This window comes from Xyrauchen texanus, chromosome 41 (genome assembly GCF_025860055.1).
Source record: "Xyrauchen texanus isolate HMW12.3.18 chromosome 41, RBS_HiC_50CHRs, whole genome shotgun sequence".
NCBI lineage: Eukaryota > Metazoa > Chordata > Actinopteri > Cypriniformes > Catostomidae > Xyrauchen > Xyrauchen texanus.
In genome coordinates this window covers 21,958,464-21,985,701 of record NC_068316.1, presented here as the reverse complement: position 1 = coordinate 21,985,701, position 27,238 = coordinate 21,958,464, and the positions used below count along the sequence as shown (strand labels likewise).

General features: G+C 37.7%; 1 protein-coding gene across 1 annotated transcript in view; it reads left to right on the top strand.

Annotated features, from left to right (window-relative positions):
• Positions 1-27,238, top strand: part of LOC127634692 (rab effector MyRIP-like) — a 187,717-nt gene that overhangs the window by 156,758 nt on the left and 3,721 nt on the right. Inside the window, exons 4-14 of the mRNA XM_052114338.1 lie at positions 7,056-7,136; positions 8,389-8,486; positions 8,680-8,760; positions 9,571-9,739; positions 12,173-12,361; positions 12,561-13,207; positions 14,460-15,512; positions 18,923-18,985; positions 23,657-23,815; positions 24,338-24,499; positions 24,708-24,803. Of these exons, the coding sequence (XP_051970298.1) occupies positions 7,056-7,136; positions 8,389-8,486; positions 8,680-8,760; positions 9,571-9,739; positions 12,173-12,361; positions 12,561-13,207; positions 14,460-15,512; positions 18,923-18,985; positions 23,657-23,815; positions 24,338-24,499; positions 24,708-24,803 (2,798 nt within the window). The remainder of the gene's footprint in view (positions 1-7,055; positions 7,137-8,388; positions 8,487-8,679; positions 8,761-9,570; positions 9,740-12,172; positions 12,362-12,560; positions 13,208-14,459; positions 15,513-18,922; positions 18,986-23,656; positions 23,816-24,337; positions 24,500-24,707; positions 24,804-27,238) is intronic.

Here is a 27,238-nt window from a genome sequence, read left to right as displayed (position 1 = left end):
CCCTAAGCTATGAGCCAGACTCACTTTAAATGCATCAGTGTGGGTGGAAAACAGTCAACTCAGCTCATGTGTTGATATAATTTCCCAAGATATGTGTAGAATTTCCTGGGATCTTTTTCGCTGTGGCTGCTAGGACCTTCCATTGTGTGATGTTTTGGGCTCTTGGTAGTACTGATGTGGGGTTTTTTTAATGACAGATGCCGATACTGATGTCTAGAGAGCAGAGTGGCCAATTACAAATATAATGTTGATATATACAGTACTGTTCAAAAGTTTTAGGCACGTTTCACATGTTTCAGCATTGAAAAGAAAAAAACATTGTCTTAAGATTTATATATATTTAAAAAAGCCTTTCAATGGAGTCCACAGCTATCAAATTTTGTGATTGTGTTTGTCAAACCTTTTGTGGTAAACTTGCACACTACGTCCACATTAATCCTGATACATTTGAATACGGCATTTTCGTTTTCAAAACACTCTCTGTCCACACTGCCATTTTCAAGCGTTTTCCAAAAGTTTCTCATCCACACTGAAACATATGAAAACACTTAAATGCCCTTACTGCACATACAAATCACTATGATCTAAAACGCAATTGTCCTTGTGTTTCAGTGCCGGACAGCAATTCAGAGTAAACTTCCTTTCGCCTTTGAATAAATGCAATTTGAAGGTTGCACAAAGTAACATTTATATCAGTGTTACACATGCCTGGCTCTTGACGGGCAACAAGAAGAAAAGGCAACACTCAAATTATCATAAAGAAATACATTTATTTAAAGGAAAAGAAATAATAGTCAAACCAGCCCCCAAGAAGTATTGGAAGCAAGGGGAGAGAGCTAGCTCTGGCAGAAACCGATATTTTGTCCATCAGCATGGCAATCAAGGAATGCCCACACACCTGCTGCCACTCTGCAGATTAGAAACGGAACACAGAGGAAACACCAGACATGGACGTCATATCAGGCACAACAACACGGGCCGCCATCTTGATTGTTTTGGGTTGAATGGATTACATGACTGCGTCAGAAGACTACAAATATGTCATTGTTTTCAGACATCTACATTTTCTCTGCTGTCAAAAACACCCTCTCAGTGTGGACCGAAGTCCAAAACATAGAGAAAAATATGCGTTTTTTAGGGGCTGTTCTCAAATTCTGTAAATTTTGTTTTATTGTGTCTTCTGGGCTTTCTATCGACATCTGTGGTTGATATAAAATTGCAAGTTACTTGCGGAGGAACATTGTTTTGTTTTGTACGTCAGTTGTGCTTCGGCTCTGCTCTTCATTCTCATGTTTGTCTGTGATCACCATATCAGAGCAGATCAGACTAGGTACACCAAGAGTTACTGATATAAAGAAAGTCCAACAAGACATATTTCTGAAAAAATATGTCATCAGAGCAAGAGGGTAGCACTATAGTAGCCAGAAGGAAACCTGAAAGTTCCCGCCAAATCATTCCTTACAGCTCTGAATGTAAATCTTTATTGTAGTCTCAACATGAAAGCAAGAACATGGTTTTGAACACAGAAGGTATATGTACTAATGTAATTATATAGTTGTTTTAATTTCTAACAAAAATTTAATGAGAAATCCTCCATAGCATACATTTAATTTTTCTGTCATCCTTTATAGTATTTATAATTGCACTATATTAACATGTTAGATTATGTGGATGACGGTTCTCTCTGTGACCATCATGCCGTAAATATGAGATAGTCTATCTGACGTTTTAATAATCTCACCGAATAGCAACAATGTGTACGTTGAGATACGTTGCATTTAGACACCTGTGTTCTGTCTGAAGCTGTGTTTTATTGGCTCTGTATGGGGTGGTTACAGACAGGAACTGCAGTGGTCTTGTTCCCGTGCTGTTGTCATGGTGATATCGAGCGAGTGTTCCCTCGAGGTCAGCTGAGAAAAGAAAGTGGAAAGGTGACCGCCTGGTCAGGTAGACTTTATGGCATATGTCTTTTTTCATCTCTCGCGCTCTCTCGCTCTCTCTCATATTCAAGAGAGTCATAAGCTTTATTGGCATGGTAAAAAGAAGCTTACATTGCCAAAGGATAGTGATATTAAATATATAATCTACACATTTACACACACACAAAGTAAAAATACAATAAAATAGGAAATGGAATGGAAATAATAACAGTTTGATAGGTTATGTTTTCCATTTTATGCATGTTGCACAGTGTTTCAGTTATTGTCTGGTCGTGGTTCTGTTCCTTGTCCTCTCTCTCTTTCTCTCAGAGTCAACAAAGCTTTATTGTCATGATTGGCATTTTATTGCCATTTAAAATGATGCCAATATAAAGGATTAAAATAAACAATAGGCTATTGAAAATAATCAGGGTAAAGTCAATATAGTGGGTACGGAATGTATTCAGACCCCCTTAAATTTTTCACTCTTTGTTATATTGCAGCCATTTGCTAAAATCATTTAAGTTCATTTTTTTTCCTCATTATTGTACACACAGCACCCCATATTGACAGAAAAACACAGAATTGTTGACATTTTTGCACATTTATTAAAAAAGAAAAACTGAAATATCACATGGTCCTAAGTATTCAGACCCTTTGTTCAGTATTTAGCAGAAGCACCCTTTTGATCTAATACAGCCATGAGTCTTTTTGGGAAAGATGCAACAAGTTTTTCACATCTGGATTTGGGTATCCCCTGCCATTCCTCCTTGCAGATCCTCTCCAGTTCTGTCAGGTTGGATGGTTAATGTTGGTGGACAGCCATTTTCAGGTCTCTCCAGAGATGCTCAATTGGGTTTAAGTCAGGGCTCTGGCTGGGCCATTCAAGAACAGTCACGAGTTGTTGTGAAGCCACTCCTTCGTTATTTTAGCGGTGTGCTTAGGGTCATTGTCTTGTTGGAAGGTGAACCTTCGGCCCAGTCTGAGGTCCAGAGCACTCTGGAGAAGGTTTTCATCCAGGATATCCCTGTACTTGGCCGCATTCATCTTTCCCTCGATTGCAACCAGTCGTCCTGTCCCTGCAGCTGAAAAACACCCCCACAGCATGATGCTGCCACCACCATGCTTCACTGTTGAGACTGAATTGGACAGGTGATGAGCAGTGCCTGGTTTTCTCCACACATACCGCTTAGAATTAAGGCCAAAAAGTTCTAACTTGGTCTCATCAGACCAGAGAATCTTATTTATCACCATCTTGGAGTCTTTCAGGTGTTTTTTAGCAAACTCCATGCAGGTTTTCATGTGTCTTGCACTGAGGAGAGGCTTCCGTCGGGCCACTCTGCCATAAAGCCCCGACTGGTGGATGGCTGCAGTGATGGTTGACTTACTACAACTTTCTCCCATCTCCCGACTGCATCTCTGGAGCTCAGCCACAGTGATCTTTGGGTTCTTCTTTACCTCTCTCACCAAGGCTCTTCTCCCCGATAGCTCAGTTTGGCCGGACGGCCAGCTCTAGGAAGGGTTCTGGTCAGTCCCAAACGTCTTCTATTTAAGGATTATGGAGGCCACTGTGCTCTTATGAACCTTAAGGGCAGCAGAAATTTTTTGTAACCTTGGCCAGATCTGTGCCTTGCCACAATTCTGTCTCTGAGCTCTTCAGGCAGTTCCTTTGACCTCATGATTCTCATTTGCTCTGACATGCACTGTGAGCTGTAAGGTCTTATATAGACAGGTGTGTGGCTTTCCTAATCAAGTCCAATCAGTATAATCAAACACAGCTGGACTCAATTGAAGGTGTAGAACCATCTCAAGGATGATCAGAAGAAATGGACAGCACCTGAGTTAAATATATGAGTGTCACAGCAAAGGGTCTGAATACTTAGGACCATGTGATATTTCAGTTTTTCTTTTTTAAGAAATGTGCAAAAATGTCAACAATTCTGTGTTTTTCTGTCAATATGGGGTGCTGTGTGTACAATAATGAGGAAAAAAATGAACTTAAATGATTTTAGCAAATGGCTACAATATAACAAAGAGTGAAAAATTTAAGGGGGTCTGAATACTTTCCGTACCCACTGTATATGTGAAATAAAGGGACAACATTTAAAAAAAGATACAACTAAAATGTAGATGAAATTCCATATAAAATATCTGTCTCTTTTCACTCAATCACTCCAACTTCACAGCTTCCATTACTGTTTTGATACCCAACTGGTCTTTGCCACATTGTGTTTTTTCACACAAATCAGAGGGTTCATGCAAAAACATGGGCGGAAAGTGTTTGTGTGTTTTACGTCATTAGCATATGTTGGTATCAAGGGTGTGTGTGTGTGTGTGTGTGTGTGTGTGTAGCGTGTATTTATCACTTTGTGGGGACCAAATGTCCCCATAAGGATAGTAAAACCCGAAATTTTTGACCTTGTGGGGACATTTTGTCGGTCCCCATGAGGAAAACAGCTTATCAATCATACTAAATTATGTTTTTTGAAAATGTAAAAATGCAGAAAGTTTTCTGTGAGGGTTAGGTTTAGGGGTAGGGTTAGGTTTAGGGGATAGAATATAAAGTTTGTACAGTATAAAAACCATTATGTCTATGGAAAGTCCCCATAAAACATGGAAACACAACATATGTGTGTGTGTGTGTGTGTGTGTGTGTGCGCAGTGATGGGCAGTAGCATCTCTACAAATAGCGAATATATTAGCTTAACTAGATTTCTGAGTAGCGAGGTGGTAGCTTTGCTAGTTTTTAAATCAGTCAGCTTTTCAGTAGCAAAGCTATAGTTTTGACTAGATAGCAGCGTAGCATTGAGAAAAGCTACACCGCTACATCATGCCTAGTACCCTGTGTTTTCTATCGCCAGTTTTAAATCAAATTAAATATGTCTGATCACAAATTAATCGCTCATTTGAGTCAGTTCTTTACAATGAATTGGTCACACATGATAGGAATGCAGTCTGAATCGGTTTGCGATTCAATCTGAATGACTCAGAAAGTTTGAGCTGGTGCTGCTGGATCATTTGTGCACACTCACTTGCCAATAAGCTCATGGAATATTTTATAAAATGAAAATAAAGATAATACTGGTTGCAGTGGATCAACTATACAATCAATGGAAGCCAAACCTGCTAATGCATCCTATCGTTTGCTAGTCATGAAGAAGGTCTTTATAAAGTTCAACACATTTGCAGCTTGTAAACTACTTCTGCAGGTAAATACATTTTCCAACCAAAAGAGTATCAAAACACTTATTAGCCTACAAGAAAACACATAAATAAAAAGTACCATGGCATTACCATGATTTTTGGATATGTACCATTAACTAGACTCACTGTGTTGATACAATGGTAGGCTATATGAATATGATAATCATATAGCAAGTACCATGGTATTTCTTTAGATACATTGATTCACCATGTAAATACAGTAGAATATGAATATGGTAATCAAATATCAATTTACCATGGTAGTAACATGAGTATTCTTTGAATATCTTTGAAGCACCATGCAAATACAGAATGGTTACATAAATATGGTAATTGTATATCAAAGTACCATTGTATTACCATCTGATACCATCAGAAATCACATTGTTATTGCCCAGATGTGCTCTCTCTCTCTCACACACACACACACACACACACACACACACACACATGTTGGTGCAGCTATCATTATGAGGACTCTCCATTCACATAATTATTTTTATTCTGTATGAACTATAGATTCTATCCCCTAAACCTAACAATCACAAAAAACTTTCTGTATTTTTACATTTTCAATAAAACATAATTTAGTATCTTTTTTTTTAAGCGATTTATATTATTGGGACACTAGAAATGTCCTCATAAACCACATTTATAGCATAATACCCTTGTAATGACCAGTTTGTAACCTAAAAAAAAAGTCCTTGTAAACCACTTAAACCAGCCCACACACACACACACACACACACACACATACATAAACATAAACACAATAAATTTAGCCTGAGATGATATATCCTGTAATTCTGTGTCTAGCTGCTGTATTTCTGTATTGTATAGATGAATAATAAATATACTGTATGTATGCAGAGTTTTTGTACAGGAATGTGTAAATGTAATTATGTTTAAATGGGTATGGGTTTGTAGAGGTAGTAGTCTAAGTCTGAAAAATAAAATGTAAAAATAGTGATTTTTCATATCAAACACATTGTGTTTGTAGAGGTAGTAGAATAAATATGAAAATTACATGTAAAATAGTGACATTAAATGTTGAATATATGGGTTTGTATAAGTAGCACGTATAAATATGAATTCACTTTTTGTTTTTACTATGATGGTATGCTCTGCATCTGCAGTTGAAAAAAATATGAAGTAGCTTAAATGTAGCAAGCTACATTTGGCATGTAGCTCTGTGTGTGTGTGTGTGTGTGTGTGTGTGTGTGTGTGTGTGTGTGTGTGTGTGTGTGTGTGTGTGTGTGTGTGTGTGTGTGTGTGTGTGTGTGTGCATGTGCGCGTGTGCGCGTGTGCGTGTGTGTTTCAATCAGTAAACTCCATTAGAGAGTACATGCATGAATCCATCTGTCACTTTTGTTGCATGCACTCCCACAGCTATCAATCACAACACACAAACACACTCACTATACATTTGATGCAAGACATTTGTACAGTATATATTACATATGTATCTATATTTATGTATATATATATATATATATATATATATATATATATATATATATATATATATACAGTACTGTGCAAAGGTTTTAGACCTACCGCTTAAAAATTTATTTTTATTATTTATTAATTCAATAACTCAATGTCAAATTGGATTTATTCCAAAGTGTATTCACACACACACACACAAAACACACAATCACACTTTGATCCCTGGAATATGATTTGTCTTCTAAATTTCTCAACAGCTTGTCTACAGTATATTGATCCTTTGTCAGTACATTAAAAGCCTGCAGATATAAAAGATCATTACACTCCATAATTTTTATAAATTCATAAGTTTTTCCCAGAAAAACGGAAGCATAAAACTAGGATGACCCCCCTCCCCACCCCCCCAACCTTTTTATCTGTATGACTTACACATTTATGTCTGTCTCTCTCGCTCTCTTTCTCTCTTTGTGTTGTTATATTTAGAGGTCAGTGCTTATGAAGGCAGTGTTGATAATGGCAGTGTCTGTGATGGTAGCGACTCCACACTCTACAAGCAGAGTGAAGGTAACATGATAAAGCAATACACTTCTGCTTAAATATGTAGCATTTCAACCCATAAACAGACTTTATGTTCGCTGGGTTTTCAATTTATTTAATCCATTTAAAAGGTTTAATCAGTCATCTGGTGTCCTCATCATTACTTTTAGAGTCTCAGTGTATATAAATGGCGTTCATCTGTTTTTCTCAATGTTGAAGTGTTGAATTTTGATGATGAAAATTTTCTCCTATCCCTGTTTAAAATTTGGAGACAACTATTAGTAAACCATTCCTATATTGACTCCGACGAAAAACATAAAATGTATTTTTCTTAGCTACTATTTCTACTACTATTTCTACTATCTACTCGCCTATTATGTATTTTGAACGTGCCTAATTTTGTTTTAAAAGACTCATACAATAGATCTACATGCATCCAAGTTCAAAAAACACTTTAATTTGCTCATAATTTAAATTGCAGCATTACCTTTTTTCCCCAGTGTCAAAAACTACTCGTTCAATGATCCGTTCTAAAGCATTCATTCTAAACTCCTCCTTTCAGATAGTCTGCTCTGCTCTGATTGGTCAGATGTCCCAGTCTGTTGTGATTGGTGTACCGCTTAGCGTAGTGTTTGAGGCGGGTCAAAGCTGTTCGCGAGCAGCCAATGAATACTAGAGGCGGGTATTTTGTTACCAAATTATGTAGGTTAGTACTGGAAGTAAGTCGGGAATAACTAATGACTCGTTTCAGGTGTTCAGAATCGGTTCTTTCTTATGGGAGTCAGTAACTCTCTTTGTCTTTCACTTTGATTTTTGAAACTGCAGACTTTTTTACATTCACAAACAGCTATATAACACACTACATGAAAGGTAATATTTGAAAAACCACAATAGGTGCTTTTTAATAAATCCTCAAAATAGTAATATAGTCATTTAATAGCCATTATTCAAAAAATAAAAACAATATAAAAACAAACACTAAATCAAGACTGTAATAACCCTTGCACACACACGGAAATCTGGGAATATCTACTCTTTTATAATTTGCCTCACCTGTTGGCATGAGGTACAAGTGCTCTTGACTGTCGAGTGTTGGTCAATTACTGTAATCACAGCGGCACTCGAACAGTCTATGAATTACTGTGAAGATTAATGATCCACACAAACAAACAAAACAGCACACAGAAGAAAAAAAACACCCACATTATCGTGCAGCCAATTTCATAGACTTTAAAAGAAAATGCTTTATAATTATATGTGTATGTGTGTGCGTATATAGGTCACAGCATGGCAGAGACGCTCACCGTTGCTCTACGTGTTGCAGAGGAGGCAATAGAGGAAGCAATCGCTAAAGCAGAGAGCTACAGAGATAGCCTGGTTAGAAACACTTCTTTATATGTAATCAATCCAGCTACAAATTCATCTTTCATACAGCCAAGTATTTGTCCATCTATTACACCATTCTTCCAATTTCTGGGTGTATCAATCAATTCATGTTACCCTACCTCCACTTATCTAGCCAGATAAATGCCATCCAACAGAATATCACTTTATTCCCCCTCTCACACAGGAAAAACAGAATGAGGCTCGTTATTTGCAGGACCATAAAGAAGAGCTCATAGAGGAACTGGCCACTACCATTGTTCAAAAAGTAAGTTGTCGTGTGATTGATAGAAATACATTTTATTTTATAGTTAGAGATAGAAATCTTAAGGAATTGAGTGATTCCTATTCCTCTAAATGATTCTGATTCCTTAACAGTTGCATTAATGATTCTTACTTTTAAGAAAGAAATGCAATAATTATTGGATAACTGCCTTAATAGTGCTCCATACGACTCGAGTGGTTTAATCCATGTCTTCAGAACCGAAACTATTGCTTTGGGTGAAAAACAGTTATTTTTCACCTAAAAGCTTTGCATGTTCAGATAACTTATTCGGCATGTCCTTTTGGAGCTTGAAAGTTACACTGTTACAGTTACACAGTTACTAGTTAGCACAGTTACAATTCTTGGTGCATTTCGAATCGGACATGACGAAATATTGGACTTGCGGTTTGGTACGTTTTTGATCCACTAAAAAAAAAAACATCTGAAAAGAGTCTTTCATTTAGTAGATAGGAGAAATAGTGACTGTATGTTTAGTAGTTTAGATTTAGAATTATTGAGAAACATATAGTTCCTACATTTAAAAACTGCTGAAACTTCTGCCACGCATTCCTTGCCATTATTCTACAACTGAAAAGGTCCCATCACAAACTCCTCTTGCAAAGCATAAAGGGTTGTGGACAGTAGTAGCCCAAAAGCATAAAAAAGAATGTATTCTTCTTAAAAATCCATCTAGGCACCTTTGGCACTCTATTTCAATGCATTACTATATAGTATATATGGTGTTGCCTGTTTATAGTTGTATAATACAGCTTATACTTGTTTATCCTCTGTTTTCTCTCTCTTTTTCTGTAGATAATTCAGCGGGGGAAGCGGTCTGAGATTCAGGCTGAGTATGAGTTTGTATGGCCTCAAGTTCAGAGTAGCGATCTTCTGTCCCCTACCTCAACACAAAACACACAAGCAACACAACATTCACACACCTCCTCTCAGTACGGAGCAGTAGCCCAGCCCGACATAACCAGCTCCTATTCGCCGTGGGTAAGAGTATTGTCTCACAGTATTACGTGTTTGTATGTACATGATATCTAGTGGTGAATGAAAGTGGCGTTTTTGTGTTTTTCTCTATTTTAGAGCACTTTGATCACAGTTCTTAACAAAATACTGTAAAACTCCTTGAACGATACAGGAATAAACAGTGCAGTGCAGTGCAATAAACATAAACAGTGCAGAAACTATTAATGTGTTCCTGTGGCTCTGCTGATTGAACACAGTGCAACAACACCAAGTTCATGGGTTCAATTCCCAGGGAACTCACAAACTGCTAAAATGTGTATGTTGAAGCACACTTGCAGTCTCTTATAAAAAGGTATTAATCCGTTTGTTGCTGTTGTATGCAGTTCTCAAAAGGAAATCACAACAAAAAGATATGCTATTTGGTAGAACATGATCTTCTCGTGCTCCCTGCTGGTGAAACATTTTTACTGCAGCCTGTTTGTATTCCAATCATGTACCTCCTTTTTCTAAACAGTTGCCAAGGCCTGCATGAACATTTCTTTAATAAACATGTATATTTTATGGGGAATACTTGTATATGTTATAACCGCATACAACTTATATAAGAGCAGTTATATAAGAGAGTAGTTTAGGTAAAACAAATCATTTATTGCTTGAATGGTGGCTGAAATACTTGTGAAATTTTATTTGTCAATAAAATACTGACATTTAATATGAGGTCGACTATGTTAAACTGGTATTTTTTGTAAGATACTTTTTGCACTATAAAATATATTTGTTTGCACATAAATGATCCTAAATATAATATAGTTTATATTAATTAATCCTTAAATTTTATACAAATTTAGTCATAGATATAATTAATGGAATATTTCAGGTTCAATACAATTTCATTTCAATCAACAACAATTGTGGTATAATGTTGATTACCACAAAAATAATATTGACTTGCCCTTCATTTTCTTAAAAAAAGCTAATATCTGGGTTACAGTGTGGAACATGCAATGGACGTGAATGGGGCCAATTTGTAAAAGTTTCTAAAGTATAGCCACAAGACATAAGCAATATGCATGTTACCATGATTTTAGTTTGATAAAATCACATACTAACCATTTCTGTGTAAAGTTAAAGACAATTTTACAAATCAATTGCCACGATGATGTAATGGCAACAAACCCTGAATCCCTAAAACAACATTACAGCTCAAATAATACATGAGTTTTAACAGAAGAATTAATGTAAGTGCTTTTATAAAATTATAAGCTTTTCTACCTTTAAACCCTCCAAAAATTGGCCCCATTCACTTCCATTGTAAGTGCCTCACTAGAACATTGATTTCTGCTTCTTCATTTTTGTTTTACAAATGGAGGGACGGGTCAAAATTACTTTTTGTGGTAATCAACATTATGCCACAACTGCTGTTGATGAAACTTAACTTGTATTGAACCCTGAATATTCCTTTAAGTCCCTAAATGTAAAAACATGTGGTCCTAAGTGTAAAAATGACCCTAAATGTAATAGCATTTGATGATAAATTTAATAAAGACCTTAATTGTAATAATTCTTACATTTTAAACCACTAATTTACCATTTACCATTTAAAGCTATAGTTTATTTACAGCTCCAACTCACCATTTTTAGACTGACTACCAAGTGCATTCCTGCCCACCATTTACTTATTAATTTTAACTTTAATTTAAATACATATTATCCAAAACATACATATTAATACATATTAATTACAGTAAAATAGAATCAATGATATAAGTGACAATAAACTTCTTTATTAAAGACTTTTGGCCATTAAACCATACTGAACTCTATGTAAAGTAAATAAAAAGGTATAATTTACCTTCGTCAAAGAAGACAGGTTAAAAGCATTACCTAAAATATACCACATATTTTCAGAAGAATAGAAAACTAAACATGCCATAGACTTCTTTTTTTGCAGTTGAGATCACATACTCTGCCCTTTAAACTTACTATAATAGCCTGTTGTTGCTGCATCATGACATGCATACAATTTTTGTTGTTGATTAAAATAAAGATGAATAATGGTTTATTAAACATTATATTATTTGAGTTAAAATTTGTCTCACTATTTGTCAAATATTGCCTGCCATTCAGTCTTATTATAACACTTGTTATAACTGCATATCAATGATTTCACTGTTGAGAGTTGTTACATTTGGAAATGAATTATTAGTAATAAAAAAAATGTTTAGAACCCCTTAACAAAGGGAACTTTTAAGTGCAACTATTAATATTTTTAGGACCCAAAATGATTACATTAAGCACCAGTTAATGCCACAGTTTGTAAACTACTGCTATGGTGGTCTAGTAGAATTTCTAGCAGAAGTGTGTGAGAACGAATGTAATATGAACTTTTTTTGCTTCATTTTACAGTTGTTGTGTATTTGGTGTGTGTATCTGCATTTTTAGAGGTCAAGATCAGCAATCTTGACAAGTGACGATTCTCCAGAGAAGGTCCCTGAGGTGGGTATGGCCCTGGGGGGCCCAGAGAGTGCAGAGGTCAAAACAGACATTCAGAACTACTCTTCACTCAGGAGAGAGTCCAGAGCATTATCACTTCCGGGCTGGAAGAGTGTTGACCGCCTGGACAACTCTAGTAAGAACATGCATACAAACACAAACACAATCTCTAACTTTTGACTTGCTGTAACTGTTTTCCTTTTCCTATATATCGAATGTAATGTTTACATGATGTAGTTTTCTTGTAAAGCGAGCTTGGGTCATTTGTTATATGAATTACACATACACATATCCTCTATATTTGTTTGTCCAGGTTTTTGACTCTCTCCCCACAGGTGCGTCATCAGTACTGCAGTCCCCGGATGGTAACTGGATCGCCCTGCAGAGCTCCCAGCATTCCCGGCCCAGTCTACTAACCAAGCGCAAGAGCCTCGTTTTCAGCGTGCTTGAGAAGGAATCAGGTGTTGTGTCTGCATATGACGAGATGGGCTCCAATTCGGACCCCGAAGACCAGGGAAGCTGGGGAGCCGCCCTGTTACAGTTTCGTAGCCGTCTCTCAGATGAGACATACTATACTGACTCTCAACACGACCCTGAATGGACGTACACACAACACCTGCCTGTGACGTCACCCTCCTCGGGTCAGTACACCAACACTGAGACCCTCAACACAGACTCTGAGACATCTTCCACCCCATCAACCAGAGCACGCAGGCCTGCCCATGTTACACCCCCAAGGAATAAAGGGCCACCTGAACAACACCTGTATCAACCCTACAGACATACACCAAGCAGTGCAGCTTCCCCCCTGCTTAGACCAGAGGTGTTGGATGTGAACTTTAACCCCCGTTTGGGAGGGGACAGTAGTGATGGGGAGGACCGGAGCGAGCAGGTCAAAAGGTCACGGAGGCGCAGAAAGAGCAAGCGTGAGACAACGGAGCACAGCCAAGCACAGAATGCGCTGTACAGTGCTGCCACCGCGGTGAGAAAAACAACAGCCTTCAAAATTGTTATACAGTATGTTATTGTTTTATTCTAAAGGAGAAGTTCACTCTAAAATATTATTTTCCTAAAACTCAGTCTATTACTTTAGTTGTACATTCTCATTGATATTATGGGACTGAAGACTTGGGTTGGGCATGCTAGTGTTTTTTTTTTTTAAACTAGCGGACGGCCATGGGTTTATGAATTTAGAGAGCAACTGATATATGTCACTGATATAAAAAGTCACATACTTTCTACTGTATATGCTACATATATTTCAAAATACAAAAAAAAAAATGGCCTTTTCATATATATAATACATCATTTCCCAAATACTAGCTGAATTTGAATATGTATATTCAGTATATGTCTATATACAGTGTATGGCCAAAATAAGATTTCTGTATGGGTTACACATTTTTAAATAATATTAATCTTTAAAAGCATCATAAAAGTCTTCATAACAAAAGTTTTAAAAAAAAAGTTCAAATGTATTAATCAAAATTATAAAAAAAGATTAATATAAAATTGATATAAATGTAATTAAATAAATATTATACATAAAATAAAATAAACAATTTTAAATAAATAAAATAATTATTTTAGATCAAATAAATAAACATTAAATAATATAAATATTTAAGACAATGAAAACAAAATATAAATCAAAACTATCGTGTATTTTATAAAGACCTAGGCAAAACCATGCTTTTCCAATGTTAAAGCAAACAGTATATCACAGTGTTACTTGTTGAATAGATATGATATGATATCATGCAATTTAATACTAGTAAATTACACAAAATTGCAGAAAAAATGTCACATAATATGTATTCAAATTCATTAAAAAACTTAACTCAAGTTACAGAGCTAAAAAAGCTCTTGTTTCTATGTAGCTATACCATTATAGTAATATTTTTACACATAAAGACATTAAAAACAATTTTAACAACAATGTACACAATAATCTGGTTGATCTGTGCACACTGGGAATCTCATGTTAATCTTGCACTGTATTTTGAATGTGCTTACATTTATCTCCAGTAGATGGCAGTGCAGGACAGGGTTGTTAAAAACGCCTTAGATTGTATGGATTGTGTTTACAAACCTTATAGCTATGGGAACTCACCAGATGGCATAATCAGTGCTCTGTCCCTTCCTCGCAGAGTTTATCACTTTCATGTAGCCTAATTCTTCTTCTATCATATGTCTTTCTACTCTTCACAACTCTCCCTCTCTCTTTGTCTCAGGAGAACAGTGCTCTCCTCCTCAATGCCATGATGATGCGCCGACAGCAGAGTCAGGAGACTCCGGGCCCTCTCAGTTACCAGACTCTAGATACTGTGACCCCTCTTGAGCTTTTGACCGCTGGAGCCTTGACCCCTGAATCTGACTATCAAAGCACAGTGGCTCACAACTCTAGTGCCGCCAGTAAACCAATGCTGAGCCAACCAGGAGCCAGCAAACAAGGGTTCAGCATTCATTTTAATGAAACATTGGAACAGGGACTGAGATCCAAACACTGTGAGCTGGTCGGCCAAGTCAGTGAAAGGGATGTGATGTCATCTGATCTTGAAACAGTCAGAGAAGCTGGCAACGAAAGTGAGAAACTGAGACCAAAGGAGAGGCGCGAAAGTAAACGACACAAGCAGGCCGATAAAGAGATTGAGAAGCTGAGTGAACAGTGGTTGGAAAGACAAACAGTTCAAGAGATGGATACAAGTAAAGCAATAAGACAGATAAATGTCGAGCGAGAGATGAAGAGGGAGAGGGGACGACAGAAAGAGATAGAGAGGCAAGTAGAAAGAGAGCGAGAGAGGCAAAGGGAACTGGAGAAACAAATCGATAGTGACAGAGAAAAGGAAAGAGAAATAGAAACACAGGTTGAGAGGAAACAGGAAAGACAAAGAGAAATAGAGAAACAACTGGAAAAAGAGCGGGAGAGACAATCAGAGATTGATCGAGAGCTTGAGAAGCAAAGGAAAAGCATAGGCATGGGAAGACATGCACAAAAAGAACCTGTAGTGAGAGCAAAATCCAAAGAGGAAGAGAAACAGGAAGTGGCCAGTACAACAGAGGAAATATCAGGTAGAGCAATGGAGCAAAACAAGAATTTGGAGGAAGACAGTGATGAAACAGAGAAGTCCATTGGGGAAAAGGTGAGGAGAATATCACCGCTGAGAAACAAATCAGAAACAGGGTTAGAAGAACAAGAAAATCCTGAGTCAAAGATAACAAGATCTACAAGCGCATCTCCAGACTCCACCCCCTGTAGTCTGGAGGAGCCAGCGTCTCCATCTGAGGTAAGCAACAAACAACACTGGTTCCAACCATTCCAATAAAAGTTCTTCTCTTGTACAATTCACCCAGGCTTTGTTTAAAACCCTAGTGAGCTGCCTAAAATACTTTTAGGAATCATAGACTCCAAAAGCAAAGACTATTACAAACAGTAAGCAGCAAAAATTTGCTGCCTGATACGGTACCTTGTTTTACACAAAATCTACACCAGCTGTGAATGTATCCTTCATTGTTAAGACATTTCCCCAAGTTAAGTTACATTTTTATCTAACATGGCGTACAAGAGTCAATAGAAATATCTCAAATTTAAAGCGCTACTTACTCTGCTAAAGGACTAAATGTAAATAGAATATTTGTGCTAATTAAAGTATCAAACGCTAATGCTAACATAAAATCAACCTGGTCTCATTGAATCACATTAATATACCTACATATTTTCAAAATGTTCTCGTTTTACATATCACGGTAGTTTCTTGGTGAAATACACAACAGAGGCGCTATAATAACAATGATATGTATTCATTCACACAAATTACAGTTCATAAATACTCACCTTTCACCCTGTCCCTCACTCAATGCTATCTTATGACATCTAAACACTTTTTATATAGTGCTTGACTATGTGACACAGTAACATTTGCATTACATAACCGACTACGTTTACTAGCTTGTTAGAACGTGATCAGTGTGACCATGAGTTGTGCCATCGGATAATGGAATAGAAGCATCACAAAATTGGCTTGGTTGCTTTAGCATTTGTGTTTTTCATGTCACATTTGCGTTCATGATATTAATGCTTTGTTTTAGATTTAAGGTTTAGGATAGGGATGTAGGTAGGTTTTCTTGATTTAAAACTTGAGAGAGCATTAACTTTAATCTGTTTGAGAGAAAATATAGCTTGCTTTTAGAATCACACAGTGGAAATTTCTCCTTTGAACTGCCACGATTTGTTCTGATGTTCCAGTTCAGTTCGCTTTCTGCCATCAATGGGAGCTGGCTACACTAACAAAAAAGTACCAAAAAGTGTCATTGTATTACAGTGGTACTTTGGACAGGTACCATGGTACATTTTGGTAATATGACATGTAGCCTTGTGATACATTGGTACAATTTTAAGTGCCTTGGAATAAATACCTTGGAACATTGATATTGTAATCATTAATTACCAAGGTATTAACATTTAAGTACCATCTAATTCAATCATTGTACTATTGACTTTCCCACCTACAGTCCCGGTACTTTTTCCTTAGTAACTTTCTAGACAAGAACTCTTATAAGGAACGACACAACAATGGAGACTTTTCCTCTTTTGCATTCGCACTCACTGAAGTAAACCCGTAGTTACATCATCTAGCAAAATTTTTCTTCTGACGTTAGCAACAACAACATCAAAGGACACCAGGATCAGAGCTACGCTTTTGTTAGGGTGTTTTTGGATGAATGGAACTCTTAAGGTAACTGGTCTCAGATTAATAACAGTTTAAAATCACCTTATTTAATATTTTCTCATTATATAGCCTCCGAAGCCAGCATTTTCCCATTTTCGGATCCATCATGTGTCTTCAGGTTACAGTTTATTAGGCGTGTGAGCGGTGCATGCGAGAGGGGAGACACCTCGCCTCGCTTTCACAAGTGTTGAAAATGCAATATAAAACTATTTATCAACACGATAATTTACAATAAAGGCTTTAAAAATAGTAGGAGCTGAAAACGTCACTTAAAAAGACCTATAGTTCCTCAGGTGTGAAAACAACGAAAAGTACTAGTCCCAGGGAAAGGTAACTAAAACGGGCTTTAGTCCCTAAAGAGGGAAAGGGCCTTATGGGACCCCTTTTGTAAAGGTTTTTACACAGCAAGGCAGCTCACTAGTGGTTTGGAATGGAGTGTCAGTCTCTAAAACCTGGATTGGTGAAAGTAAAGTGATATCCAGTACACCCAGCTTTCCTTTATCCAGTTTGATCAAGAAACAACACTCGTAAATTAATTGAATGAGACTTAATGATTTACACAAGTGAAACCAGTTGGTGGATCAGCATCCAATTATGTTCCTAGAACAAAATTCCTATCAACTAATCTTACCCTGAACCTAAAAACTTAAATCAGAGGACAGTGATTGGTTGCATGTCCTTCCTGGAACAGCGAAGGTGGTTGATCTATGAACTTGTCCTACTTGTGTAAATCCCATTGTTGTAATGCTGTAATACCATTTTAAATCCCAACCATTTTCCAAAAGTTTCTCATCAACACTGAAACGTATCAAAACTCTTAAATCCCCTTCATTCACATGCGAAATATTGCCGTTCCATTTACTGTCTGAAATGCAATTGTCCTCATGTTCCGTCACCAGACAGCAATTCTTAACAGTCAACTTCCTGTAACATTAATCTTTAACAATGCTATCAACGTGAATAGCAGGCACATCAACGGTGCTACAACATGATCTTGATTGTTTCGGGTTGAATGGATCACAGGGCTGCATCGCAAGACAACAAATACTTAATCGTTTTCAGATATCTCCATTTCCCCTGCCTGCACTACAATGGGAAAACAGCTCAGTTTTTGCTGTCAAAGACAAAACGTAGAGAAAATGATGCCTTTTCAAATGAAAACGTATTAGTGTTGACATGGCCTCAAAATGAAAGGCTTGGCTCCCATCAGTCATGAGAAATCATGATCGAGTGCATGAATAGTGCATGGGGTGTATCATGCAAGTGTGGTATATGAACTTTAAGCATGACCCAGCCTGCAGAAATGAATGTAGAAACTCTCTAGATGTTGTAAGAACATCTATATGACGCTGACCAGGGAATGCACACAATCTGGGAGGCCTCTTGACCTCTGGACATCGCATCTGGTCTTGTCCTTTAATTTTGAGCCTGTATTCAGTCCATTTTATCAAAAGAATAGTTCTCCAAAAAAAATTAATTCTGTCATTATTTATTTACCCTCATGTCTTGCCAAATCCCCCTCCCCATTTGAAAACAAAAGCAGATTTTTTTTAAGAATCTTTAATAAGCTCTTTCCATGATGTCAGTTCATTTTGGGGTTCATACGAATCATTCGCTATATTTGCACAAGATAGCTTAATGTGACAAACAGACCAAACTAAGTCGTTCACATCATTTTAATATGCCGCATTTGTGTTCAAATTTCAAATATTGTGTGTTCCACTTACAAAATAACAGCATACAGGTTTGGAATGATATGTGAGGAAATTATGACAGTGCTTTCATGATTGGAAGAACTGTTCCTTTAATGTTTTTACTGTCTTTTGTCATCCTTCAACTTGTATTCTTCTTTCCACCTCTCATCTGTGTCTGCCTTTTCCCCATGTTGTGCTACTTTCACTCACGTTTTTCACTTTGTCCAACCTGTCTCTCTCTGTCTTTCTCTCCACCCCTCCATGTTGGTTCATGGTGGTCTAAACGATTGTGCTTTACAGCAGAAGCTTCTGTTACTCTCATCTCTCTTACAACAGGTGAGATACATTCTGATTAGAGATGCAGTGGAGCTGGAAAGATGTTTAGTGTATCACACACTCTCTCAGTATGTAGTCCATTTATAAACCTGCCTCAGAATCTTCTTATGACACTGCAGAGACTATTAGCAGGATCCACACACGGTTATGTATATATTCATTACCAAATATTTCCTGCGCATACACAAACCAACGCATCCACATACTATAGATTGGAGTCTAAAAAGAAAGCATATTCTTCCAAGCTTCAATTTTATCTACAGTAGATTCTAGGTCCTACAGTGACATTGTTGTTGTGACTGTATGGTTCAGGTCTTACAGGCTCTTTCCATGACTGGAATTGTAAATATGACTTGAGACTCTTCAGTGATCAGTGATGCTTCTTCTGAAATGTCCACCTCAGGAGGTCAAATAAAATATGTGTGCATTTCATTGCTATTAGCATATACTATATATGTTTGCCATCCTGTAACTTAAATATAGGGGCATGTGTGAATACAGGCATATTCCGTACCTTGATTGATGCTGGCGACAAAAAGAAGAAACATATATGTGAATGTGGCGTTTTTGGCCTCTGAAGTGGAATACTTCAGCAATAGGGTCTGGCTACTTTGGAACCATATTTTGGTTTATAGTTATTAATAAACTTTTCTATTTCCTATGAATAAATGAAAAATAGTACATAAATAAGAAAACTTATTGAGTATTTACTTGTCTTCCTGCCATGCTGTAGAAAGAATTCAAATATTGGGTGTCAATTAAATATTATTATTTTACAGTGTTGTGCAAATTATTAATCCTTGAAAATAAGTAAATTAAGTAATTTGTCCTACTGTAAATTGTATATCACTAAATATACAATAGTTAGTTCTGGTCGTCAAATCTGACTGGTCAAGCGACAGTTCCAAGAGTGCTGATAGACAGTCTAACAGCACTGGGACACCTCACTATTTGTATCACTCTGCTTGTGGGCGTGATTTTGATTCATCATTCATTTTGATATTCCCCTGATTCATTCAGTGGCCATTTATGGATAGTCTGCATATTTATTCCAGTAGGTGGCGATACATTATGATATTTTATAGATTTGGGTTCAATGCTGTTTTCACGTATCGATAATCTGAAGATTTTTCAGATGATTATTGATATATATCGGGATTGTTTCAGATATACTATAAATACGGCTGCTCATTGCACACTAGTTTTTTCAAACATAGTTCTCATCACAACTTTTGTAAAGTGCTGCAGGGTAAATTAAAGTGGGTCGCGCACCGGACATGACATGGAGCATTGTAAAATTAAATAAAATTAAAAATTCTTCAGTGCCACAGAGCTCAACTCGCATAATTCTATTAAATTCAACCCAAATCATTGTCAAAGGACATACATTATTTTCTCTAGTCATTACTGGATGATACATTGTTTATAAGTGTCTTTATAGAGCCTACACAATGTATTTTTAGTTACTAGTATGTCGTTTTGTGGTTTGACAGCTTGAATGAAAGACCTACTCAATACTACATACAGAAAAATTGCATAATAATTGTTGCAATTTCTAATCCTTCATTCTGCACAGTTACACCAATTTATCAATGTCACTTTGTTCATTCTTGAAGAAGTATAAAAAACTTTGGGCTGCTATCCATTTGAAATATGTGTGAGATATCTGTGTCTTGTTCATGCCGTGACTGGCTTCGGTAAATGTTATTTTTATTCCCTGGCATGTTCATCATTATAATATGAATAACAAAGTAAACAATAATTAAAATTGTAATAAGCTGTTTTTGTAAGCAGATAAGATTTATAAGACTTAATGCCTACATATCTAAAAATATGTCAGCAAGTGATGGCAAGACCATCTTGATTGATAAATTATTTTAAAAATGACCTTCATATGGTTGAATTATATGATCTTTAAAGCTCAAGAGTGTAATGTTACTTATGAATGAAACACAACATAAAATCGAAGGACAGCAGGAAAAAATGGTATTACAAACAGTATATGTATGTAAGAAGAGTTGTTATCTATAATTATTTCAGATTTCCATTGACTTGCATGCATTCGCATTTTGATACAGTTTGAGAAATATAGAAACTGTGTTTTCTACGTGAGTGACATGAGTACCTAAATAAATATATCTTTGTATCTTTTAATGCACATATTTTACTACGTGTAGTCAAAATGAATTGCTGAACCCTGCTGTCCAGCCTATCCCCCCCCCCAAAAAGGACTGAATGCATTTTAATAGAAAAACAAATATGACACAATTAAGTTTTAAACCATAGCATGTCTACATATGCCGGAAATCAAGTGCACAAATGACAAATGTTGAGTTAGGCTTAAAAATAATTTTATGTGATGACCATCACGCGGGCCACAAAAATATGGTTTGCTGGCCAGATGCGGCTGTGGGCCACCTGTTGAGTACCATGGATATAAACAAAGACATACACCTAAATAATAAATAAAATCATGATTCTTATTTATTTATATTTTTTATTTTTCTCCCAATTTGGAATGCCACATTCCCACTACTTAGTAGGTTCTCATGGTGGCACGGTTACTCGCCTCAGTCCGGGTGATGGAGGACAAGTCTCAGTTGCTCAAATTACCGTCAAGCCACACATCTTATCATGTGGCTCGTTGTGCATGACACTGCAGAGACTCCCAGCATGTGGAGGCTCATGCTACTCTCCGTGATCCACTCACAACTTACCACGCGCCCCATTGAGAGTGAGAACCACTAATCGTGACCACGACTAGGTTACCCCAAGTGACTCTACCCTACCTAGCAACCGGGCCAATTTGGTTGCTTAGGAGACCTGGCTGGAGTCACTCAGCACACCCTGGAATTGAACTTGCAAATTCAGGGGTGGTAGTCAGCATCTATAATCGCTGAGCTACCCAGGCTCCTAACATCACGATTCTTGTCACATACATTGAGAGCTGACAGTCCATTACAACATTACTACATTGTTGTCTCATTAAACCCGGTTCTTTAAAAGTGCTGATTAACATAATATATGCATTGTACATGTAGATCTTTCTGTAGGTTTGCTTATGTGTTTGTATCTTTGCTTTTGGTTGTTAATGGGGTGTTTAATTTATTCAGCGTTGTACACCTACCCTATTTCTGCATGTTCCCTCACTGTACACATACATCTTTCACACACACAAGATCCCTTTCATAGCTAGAGCCACTCATGCCCTGAAGACTGAGTTTGGATCAATATTTCTGTGATCAAAGCATGAACCAACCCAACCATTAATTGATTCCTCAAGTATTCATTACTGAATCACGCTGCTCCTCTTTCTTCTTGTCCCTTTTATTCACTCAATCTCATCTTGAAAAGTAATGTTGTATCTTTATCATGATTTTTTTTTACCCCTCACATGTATCCTGACTGTCATAGTTACACACAAACACACCGACACGTATCAAAATGTACATCTAACATTGATGGCTTATTTGTAGTCTAACTGAACTCTGATGCTCCTTACACTTTGAAAAACGTATTGACTAGAGAATGGATGTTCTTCCCCTCCCCATCCTTTCACTGTCTTGCGATGACGTGTGTTCTGTACTGTTCACTCATGTGGTTGTAAAACACGTTCTCAGTTTGTCGCATCTTGGCTCGTTATCTTTTATAGGAAAAGTTCACCCAAAAATTACAATTCTGTAATTATTTACTCACTCTCATGTTCCCAGATGTGTACAACTTACTTTCTGCAGAACACAAACCAAGGTTTTTAGAGAAATATCTCAGCTCTGTTGGGCCATTCAATGCAAGTGAATGGTGACCAGAACTTTGAAGATCTAAAAACCACAGAAAGGCAGCATAAAAGTAATCCACATGACCCCAGTGGTTAAATCCATGTCTTCGCTATGATAGGTTATGGCTGTTCATAAGAAGATATTGTTTTTATAACTTTACTTAAATCAGGCAAAGACCATTTATAATATGATCACATCACAAAGCCTTTTGACTGTTTACACTATGCTGGTTTGGCATGACAGCACTTATACGATTAACTTTATTAACTTCTGCTGTGTTAAAAATGGATGTTTCTTGTGTTGTAATGCATTATAATCTAAAGTTTAACTATGAATAGGGGAAGTATTATAATGTATTATAACTGTAGTTATTATTCATGAGAAGTTACTTTGTATAAGGGGTGTTATGATACAGTAAGAATGCAGTATGATCCATATTGTATAAATATGGGATTCATACAAAGTGTCACCGAAGTTTTTTATAAGATGTCTGTGTATGTTGACGAGTGTGTGTTAGTCAATCACTTTAAGACACCCTCACTTTCAGCTTGATTTGTAAGTGCATCTCTCAGACATGTACTGCATGTCACTTTCTGCTCCCATAATCCTCTTATCTTCTTCATTGATCCACTACTTGGAGCATGACACCTAATACATCCATGCCTAATTGTGGGAGGAGGGTTTTATGAAGTGTAAAAGTCATTATCCACTCAACAGTAAAGATTTTTAGTAAATGTTTTCTTTTTGTTTATGAAATTTTTATTAAACTGTTGTGTAGTAAGTTTGTTCCGAGAGCACTAAATACATCAGAATTCCTCTTTATTTTTGCATATCTACTTTCTGTATCATTGGTTCCCTCTTTTCTATTTTGTGTGCACACTCATGTTTGGAGCAGAAGTACTCCGCCGCGTCTTTATGCAGCATTACCACAGAGGTTCTGAAGGTTTTAAATGCCACAGAGGAATTGCTTGACCCTTCTCCGGCTAGCACACCACTGTCACCTGGCCCAGGAAACAGGAAGTTGGACCAGCACCTCACAAAGATGGAGGAAAATGTGAGATGTTTGATAATGCTTTCGTAGTATCTGAATTGTGTTGTTGTTCTGTACAAACCTTCTGCTGTTGCACCTAATAATGATTGTATTTTTCTGCTATTTATTTTAATAACGAAAATGCTTCTTAGTGAAATCCAAGATTCAGTTGTGTTTAAGTGTAAGACAGTCCCTAGCCCTATCCATGCCTACAGCTTTCGTGTTTTGTCTATTAAGGCTTATTTATGTTCATTCCATAGTTTAATTGAGATCATTGGTTAAAGAAATTATCTAACACAAGTTAAAGAGATCAGTGTGAAAACACTAATCAAATACATTATTCTTAGATGCAACTTTTTAGAACATTTACATCAGAACCTGGAAAGAAATACAGAAGAGAATATTTCTCAATGTTGGACAAGCTGACCATAATTACATTCTTTATAACTCTTGTATTAACTCTGAGATGACAATGCTTTCTAATTACATTATAAATGTATCCCCTTAGTCTGCTGTTTTGAATTTAATCAACTGTCTTGTGTGCAGGTGTATTTGGCTGCTGGTGCTGTGTACAGCCTTGAGGGGGAGCTGAGTGACTTAGAAGAATGTGCTCGCAGCATCAGCAGCTCCACCACAGAAACTGAACTGGCTTTCCTTGAAGACCAGGTGGCCACTGCTGCTGCTCAAGTGCAGCAGTCTGAGCTCCAGGTGTGTGTGTGTGTGTGTGTGTGTGTGTGTGTGTGGCATAATGCAGTCCGATTAAACAAAATTTTACTTTCACTCTATATTATGATGCATTGTACGGGCACTAATGTAAATCTTGCCATTCTGATCTCACAATTCTTGAGGTTTTCTAAAGCTAAATGTGACTCTTGAGTATATATTCAGGAGTTTGTATTTATTCTTTTCCCTTTAGATCTCAGATATTGAGGCAAGAATATCCGCTCTCAAGTCTGCAGGTCTGAATGTATCTACATGCACACAGTTTTCCAAGTACAAGTCTAAACCTATGGTGAGTTTCATCCCAAGTTTCATGTTAGATTTAAGACGAAACTTTAAAATCAAGAACATTGGATATATTTAAACTAATTGTAACAGTAATGAGTTTGGTGCACGTTTTCTTTGTGTTAAGGGTTTAGTGTTTTATATTAAAAGCATGTTAACATTTATATGAAGTTGAGGTAGACCAATATATTGTTTTTATGATTAATCAGTGCTGATAGTATCTTTTTGGAATAAAAAACTATCGGCTACTATCAACGTTGATTTTTGCCGATAGTTTTTTTTGCATCATGTCTCCAACTTTGTCACAAGTCCCATATTGGCTTGTTTTGTACAACAAATAGCCTTTCTCCATCATTTTATCGCTGACATGGAATCGCTGTTGTCTGTGTGCTTGTGGTGTGTCTGTCAGTGTAATGATTCAGAGCAGACACATCGTAAAGGTTCCGCCCTTACAACCAGTGTTTTTGCGATTAGGTTCCCCGTCTGTCACTCACTCGACATTGTGTCGGTTGTAGTGACTCTAGGGGCTTCTTTTGAGAGCCTTGGTTACCTCTGAATATGAGAAAAGGCCAATGAAAAATTGACGAACAGGGGATCGTGCATCTGTTCAGTCAGATTATTTCTTCAGAGCCGAGCGGTTGTGTGATCAGCGAGTTGAGAAATTCACTACTGTTCTACTCACCTTTAGAGCATTGCTGCTGGATTCTATAGCGCATTACCAGCGGCTTTGCCCTTCTCTGCATGCCAGTGCAGTCCACACCCCTTGGCGATTTGACAGCATTCCTAAAAGAGTTCAGCTGGCGATGGAGGCAGTTTGTGGATTTCGGCAGTCGCGGTTTCGCCGGGTAAATCCCCATGAACCACATGCCACCCAGCACGCTTGATTGCTTCCGTCCGGGCTCGATGTGAGTCCGGCTCAGCTCATGGCCAGATGGCTGATGTCTAGAAGTGCCATGGAGCAAGATGATGACATCGCTGCTGCATCGGAGAGCGTCGCGGCATCTGACGAAGAGCACTCAACTCGGCTGCCACCTTCGGGTCTGCCCGCCCAGTTTGAGGCTGATGATCAGATGTCCAATATGCTTGCCCGGGCCCTCTGTCCTCCCCTCAATCCTCACGGCTAGATGATTGGTTCCTCGGGTCAGGGCGCCACTCAAAGCTATGCCCCGCCCCCTCACCCACCCGGTTCCTTTCTTCCCGGAAGTGCATGATGAGCTGACGAGGTTGTGGAGGTCACCTTTTACTGCCCGGAACCGACCTCCTTACTTGTTCGCTCTCACTACATGGAGGTCCCCCAAGTGGACAAAATGGTTGCCCCAGGTGGTTCAGCTGATTTGGGACTGTTATGGCAAAGTACAGGTAGACCAAAGCACAGGTAGAACTCCCATTGCCCACTCTGGTACTTCCTCAAGTCAGAGGCTCCTCTCGGGACAGATACGCTGGCACACTGCTGGCCCACGGGGGCTGCGCAAGTAAGCATTTCCCCCAGTAAGCCTACTTGCACAAGTGCTGTGCAAGGTCAGGGAGGACGAGGAACAAGTCATTCTAGTGGCCACCTACTGACCCACTCGGTCTTGGCTCTTGGATCTCTTGCTCCTCGCGACAGTCCTTCCCAATTTCCCCTGAGGAAAGACCTTCTTTCTCAGGGATGGGGCACCTCCACGTCTGGCCCCTGGATGGGATGCGGAAGATCTAAGTGGTCTACCACCAGCTGTCATAGACACAATCAACCAAGCCAGAGCTCCCTCTACCAGGCAGCTTTACGCCACATGGTGTCTGTTCGCAAATTGCTGTACTTCCCGATCTGAAGACCTGCAGATTTATGCAGTCGGGTCAGTGCACTCGTTCCTGCAAGAAAAGCTGGAGGGGCAGCTATGGGCTATGTTCCCAAGGTTCCTACGACCCCTTTCATGGACCAGGTAGTGAACCTACAAGCAGCCCAGCCTTATCATCGCTGTGTCCGGTACATGCTTTGCATACATATTCGGACTGCATTCATTGGCCATTTCTCATATTCAGAAGTAACCGAGGCTCTCGAAAGAAGCCCCTAGAGTCACTACAATCAACACAATGTCTCGTTCCCTCCATCAGGGAATGGAGGTTACAATAGTAACCTAGACTTTGTGCTTTATTAATGGTAAATTTGTTAATTCTGATTAAGAAAAATTAACGAGTTAAACTTTTTTTAATAATTGCATGTTAATTTTGCAGGTCTATTAAAAAGCTTAATTTGTTAAATACAAATTAAGTTATACTTTATTAAGAGTGTATTTCAGGCTTCTTTATTGGTAAAAGTCTCACTGTATACAATTGTATTTATTTATTTATTTATTTTATTATTGGTTGCACAATTAACTGGGTGTTTTGTATTTATTTTTTACTCATTTAAACTATTTATTTTTTGCTCTATTTCTGTGCTCATCATAGTATGGAAAGTAAAAT